At 35.4% G+C, this 6,200-nt stretch overlaps 1 protein-coding gene across 1 annotated transcript; it reads left to right on the top strand.

Moving 5' to 3' along the window:
- Nucleotides 1–2,041: 2,041 nt before the first annotated feature.
- Nucleotides 2,042–4,508, top strand: LOC109238933 (WD repeat-containing protein 86-like). The gene is made up of 2 exons (XM_019405431.1): nucleotides 2,042–2,816; nucleotides 3,461–4,508. Exons 1-2 carry the CDS (start codon nucleotides 2,220–2,222, stop codon nucleotides 4,241–4,243), a joined length of 1,380 nt encoding a protein of 459 aa, XP_019260976.1. The 5' UTR covers nucleotides 2,042–2,219; the 3' UTR covers nucleotides 4,244–4,508.
- Nucleotides 4,509–6,200: the final 1,692 nt, after the last annotated feature.

The following is a 6,200-nucleotide window of genomic DNA, read 5'->3' as shown; positions in this document are numbered from 1 at the left end:
TATTGGATCTAGGGCATATCTACTATATCCCTAACAGATTCATAACTAAAACTAACCTTCCCCTTCATTTGCTGCATAAGTAGCCTCTAATTACTTGTTAATTGTGTTTAGTAGGCGTGCGGAGAAATATTTTGGAGGTTAAACTAATAAGCATTCTAATTAAAGGCAGTAGGATATGTATTGAAGTTAAATCAACAATTAAACTTGATGTATATTATACCATCTCGGGCTCCATTATATTATTCCACTTCTCTTTTTTTGTTAAGTAAGCCAACCTAGAGGTAGATGTATTTCAAAATGCCATATATAGATATGTAGGAAATGGTTTGTAGGTGATTTTGCTTTAAAATCATATTTTGACTAGATTCAATTCGAAGCATGGAGACAGTCATCAAGTGTAGCACTTGATAATCTTCTTGCCAAAGAACTTTCCGTTAATGGCCAGAAAATTCAGGTGATGCATAGAACTGCTGGTGATAAGATGCTTCCATTTCGGTTAAAGAATATATTTGATTTTATACCTTTTCGTTAAATTAAGCAGTTAACGGATACGAGAAGCCTTGGGTGGTTTAGTTCCTTTTTCCTTTTTGGAGATTGTTAATAAGGAGAAGAAAAAAGTTAATTACACAATCAATCCACAAGAAATAATTAGGATTCGAATTACTTCCTCAGCCGCAATTTATGTTACACCTTTTGCTTCCAGTGATTGAAACTATGTGAATTTTAACCAATATTTTTATATATTTTTTTCGGTCATATTGACATAAGAAGAACCGCAATTTATAATACTTTTAATATTTGACTATCTAAATTTAATTTTAAAATATTGAATTGATTTTATCTAATATAACTTCGAAGATTAATCAAATGGATTCTCGAAAAGTGAAAAGTATCACATAAATTGGGACAATAATATTTTACAATTTACACATACAATTTTGACATTTTGGTCACCTGTTATCTCCTTGAGAGCGACTTTGCTGGATAATTTGTCAGGTGTTTAGATATTACATTGAATTAAGCCGAAGGACAATTTTGTTTGGTTGTTTGCTTTTGAATCGAAAAGAAAATGTTCTACTCAATCCAAACGCCTAAGGTTTCAATTTTTTTAAGCACTCTATAATTTAGCCTTTTGTCAGAAACTAAATTATATAGTGTGATCGATGTGACTAGCAATAGAGTGATGAAAAATATAGTACGGAAGTTTAGGTCTAGAATGAATGTACCATATCTTATAGACGTAAGCGAATTATAAGCCTAGGCTCTTAATGCAAATAAACCTGGCTCTTAAAGTCTTCATGGAAAAAGTAAACCTTAATCATTGAGGTGGTTAGCATGCATATTGGGTAATAAGTGAGATTTTAATTCTAATTATAGTGGATTATTGGCGAAGGGGGATTACCGAATGGCATTGTGCATTTTGTGTCATATGTTCAGTTTATGTCATATTAAGATGCGATTAACATATAGTGCGTGAATATCATATTATCCACGAAAATCAATTAAAAGTATATTACAAAAAGATTAAATAGTTGACATGAGACTACATGCAATCATGTTAATATGTTAGTTGTAAAACACCTAATAACTTTATTTGGAATCTTATTTGCGAGATTAGCATATATAAATTTTTATTTAAATATCCATTTGCTTTCTGTTGCCAAAATGCTCCACGGTGTCTGTCAATATTTAAAACAGAAAAAAAAAAACAGAAAAAATAACTTATGGACATGTTACGACGACGAGCAAATAAAATTGCTTTTTTTTATTTTTAGCCCGTGCCCGAAAGTATTTACTTTTGATAGCCGAAAAAGGTATATAAAATTTGTCTAATTTTTGTATATAACATACAGAATATATATACATATAAAAAATATATATTTTTTCGGCTATTATTTTGAAAGCGATTTTCCCAATTATAAAATACCTGACCCAACGCTAACCCAACCCGGAATAACATCCACCGTCCACGTGTCAAGATCTAGTTCATATCCTTCCCCATTTCCCATTTTCATCACTCTCTCTCCTCTCCCGCCTTCACTCTTTTTATATTCCCTACAAAAACTCTCAACCATTCTCCCTTTCATCCAACATTCTCTTCATCCTCGCCATCTTCATTCTGTTTCCCCTGCTTTTTCTTCTCATTTTCGTCTTCTTGCAAAAAAAAATCAAACGATAATCAGCTGAGAAACAAAGAAAAGGCCAATTAACAACCTCAAATGTTAGCTGAAACTTGTCCCCATAATAATTTATTACCTCATAGTAGTAATTTTCGTAACAACATGGTTCACTCCGTGCCCAATATGTCGTCAACTACCGTTAACGACGACGATTTCGACGTCCGTCAAAGTAGTTTCTCCGCCTATGATGACCCCAATCGCCTTAGCGCCGAGGGGTCTCCTACGATGTTGTCACCTTGGAACCAAAGTTCTCCTTTTAATAAATCCCCTTGGTACAAATTTGACGATGATGTTCCAAAAAACATCCCACAAAATGGGCTCATTGGTTCTCTTGTTCGTGAAGAAGGGCATATATATTCTTTAGCTGCTAAGAATGATATTCTTTATACTGGTTCAGATAGCAAGAACATACGTGTTTGGAAAGATATGAAGGAATTTGCTGCTTTTAAATCAAACAGTGGTCTTGTTAAAGCAATTATTATCTCCGGCGAGAAGATTTTTACGGGTCATCAAGATGGAAAGGTACGAGTTTGGAAGGTGCAATCGAAGAATCCCAGTAATCATAAACGTGCAGGGAGTTTGCCTACATTTTTTGACATTTTCAAGGCTTCCATTAAACCCAGCAATTATGTGGAGGTAATGTTGAAGTTTGACCATTTTCCCTATGTCTTAAAATGTTAGCAAAAATATATTTTCAATTGTTTAATCATATTATGTTTCAACACCCCTTCTCACGTGCGAGCTTGGTTATTTTTCATGAGCCAAATGCCTGAAAAATATTTTTTTGGTTTTTGGGTATCAGTCAAATTTGCTCCCAAGGGTTGGCTGAGTTGGTTGGGTGAGTGGTTTTCACGTGAAAGACCTGGGATTGATTCCCCAAACCATCAGCCTCCTCAGGCAGAGTTCATCGCACCAGGTATGCCTAGTGCGGTTTACATCTCATGTGTGATATGGGAGCTATTACACAGTTAGCAGGTTACTCAGTGCGTACCTGAAAGGTAGCTGCTGCGGGTTTCTCCGGAAAGTTTCCTCTGCTTGTATATGATTATCTCTTCTAAAAATTTTGAACTATTACTGTTAACATTAATTGATTATATTATGTCTCAACATAGGCTAAACACTCGAAAATAGACTAGGGAGTATACTTCATTTTGCCTTTTGGCATGATGAAATTTGAATGTAAACCTCTACATGCTCTGATGTCATGTTGAGGTAGTGTGCTTATCTCATTTGAAAATTTAAAAAGATAACACAATTTTAATTATATTATGTTTCAATAGGTAAAGCGTAATCGGACAGCCCTTTGGATCAAGCATTGCGACGCAATTTCATGTTTGAGCATGGACCATAGCCAAGGCCTTCTTTACTCGGCGTCATGGGACAGAACATTTAAAGTATGGGGAGTTGACAACTCCAAATGCTTAGAATCCGTTAAAGCCCATGACGACGCCGTCAACTCGGTGGTAGCCAGCGTTGACGGAATTGTTTATACCGGTTCAGCAGACGGAACCGTCAAAGTTTGGAAAAGGGAATCCGTAGGAAAAAGCGTAAATCATGTTTTTGTACAAACACTATTGAACCAGGAATGTGCAGTGACGGCTCTAGCCGTTAATAAATCCGGTTCAGTAGTTTATTGCGGTTCGTCGGACGGCGTTGTGAATTTTTGGGAACGTGAAAAACAGTTGTCTCACGGTGGAGTTCTCAAAGGGCATAAATTAGCGGTTCTTTGCTTAGCAGTTGCTGGAAATTTGGTTTTCAGCGGTTCAGCAGATAAAAATATTTTTGTTTGGAAAAGGGACGGTTCGGTTCACACGTGTTTGTCTATATTGACCGGTCATAATGGACCGGTGAAATGTCTAGCGGTCGAGGAAGATAAGGAGTCGACCGGAAGTGAGAAAAAATGGGTGGTTTATAGTGGAAGTCTTGATAAATCGGTGAAAGTTTGGAGTGTTTCAGAAATGGCACCTAATTTGCATCATATGGCCATGAATAATGGTCAAGAAGATGTAACCTGGGATTCAATCCCATCCGCTAAATATTCATCTGACGGTCCAAGTATATGACACGTGTAATGAAGCTGCATTATTAGTCCAAGGTGGTCTTATACACCATTAATCGCACAGAGAAGAAGAAACATTAGCGAATGGGATTATGGTGTAAATAAGACAATTCTGATGTGTAAATTTCTGGTACAATGACTATGTAATTCAGGGTAGGAATGTGGATGAATAACTTCTTTCTTACAATTTCTTAGTTACTTATACCACTTTCCTGGTAATAGCATGTAAAATTATTTACTTTACAAAGTTTAATTCATCTTGTGATGCATCTCTGTCTCATTTTAATTATTTGGTATTTGAAATTTACTAACCCGACTAATAAAAGCTGATCTACTAAAGAGTAAAAAAAAAACGTTTCTTCTCAAGAGGCTGAGTTTGAACCGAAAACCTTTAATTAAGATGAAACAATCCCAACCATCCCTTGCTTTTTTTCCGGCGCATCTGCTCATCTACCTGCTTTATTTCTTTACTTTAATTTATTTTTTGCTAAAGAATTTCGTTTGTGAAGAATTAGAATGTTCGTTTTGACAAAGGAGTAGGTGGATCTTGTCATTAGCAAAGATGAGTGTGGCACTACTCCCTCTTTTAATCATTTCATGGTTCTATACAAATATATAATCTTGCGAATCAGACATCATATTACGACCATTTTTTTAATCCAACATTTCATACTGCGAAGCATGTTCCATGAAACAACCTGGCTTTGACATACCTTTTTAATGAAAAATAAAAAATGATGTATAATTGAATTTCTGCTCACGTTCTCTCATTACTATTGGGCACTATAAGATTCTTCCGAAGAACAAATCCAGAAACTATCTAGACAGTTTGTAAGCGATTAATATATTTCACATGCCAATATTTTGACCTACTTCAATGAATTGAATGATTAGAATCTCCATACATGTAACCGCACGTTGTCAAATCATGAAGTCCTTAATTATTATATTAAGCATAATCCCAACTCTGAATGATGATTGTCGCGTAATAGAAACATAACCACCGTATCTAATAATGTATACTAGAGTTGAATAGTACTGGGGCCTCGACCACTGGGTATATAATGTAAGAAAAATGAGTAGATAATATTGACCAAGAAGAAGAAGGAAACAAGAACGACTTATCGAAAAATATTGTGTCGTGGTATGCCACTGTCTTGAAAGCGATTTCGGCCCGAATGGGTGCAAATGGTTAAGATCGGTCGTTCCCCAAGGTTCCGCAGCACCTCCAAACACGTGCACTCGTGGCTGGAAGTTTGGAATTTGCACAAAAAAATAGCCCAGAAAGAAGAGAAGATGAAGGTTTTTTGTGTTTGATAATTCACAAAGAAGACTGCCTTTTATAGACAAAAGCTGTTGGACAGTTACATGTGAAGAACTTAATCTGTAGTTGTTACAAAAATTAAAGATGGAAGCTGTTACAAAAATTAAAGCGTGGCAGTTACAAAGAATAAATGGGACAAATTCAATTCAAAGAGAATGAATTCAGGCATATTCTGGTAAGCTCAAAAGTGAAGAAATAATTTTAGCAAAACCAGATTTGGAATAGGCCCTCATGTATATCTTGCGCGCAGGGGAGAGGGGCAAATCGACCTGTTTTGCCTTCAGGGCTAATTTCTCATGTGCGCGAGGCCACTCTTTTTTTCTAGCTCTTTACAACTCCAACAAAGAGCAATTCAATATAAAGAGAAGAAAAAGACTTTCCACAACCAATGAGGGACACTTTGTCTTTCACAAAACACAAAGAAGTAAAGAAGGAAAGTACCAAAAAAATATTTTATATTTTTTTAAATTTACATACCGACCAAATCGGTCAGTATATTGGTCAAATATTTGACCGCAATGGCCAGCCTTGCTTAGTCAAAGCACTTTTTTTATTACCGACCAACATCGATTGGTAATGTGGACCCACATTTTTAAATTTTAATAATTATATCATTATTTAAAATATTTTATAAAAT

The sequence above is a fragment of the Nicotiana attenuata genome, unplaced genomic scaffold (genome assembly GCF_001879085.1).
Source record: "Nicotiana attenuata strain UT unplaced genomic scaffold, NIATTr2, whole genome shotgun sequence".
Classification (NCBI taxonomy): Eukaryota; Viridiplantae; Streptophyta; class Magnoliopsida; order Solanales; family Solanaceae; genus Nicotiana; species Nicotiana attenuata.
Note: the sequence above shows the minus strand (reverse complement) of the source record. Positions and strands in the feature narration are given on the sequence as shown.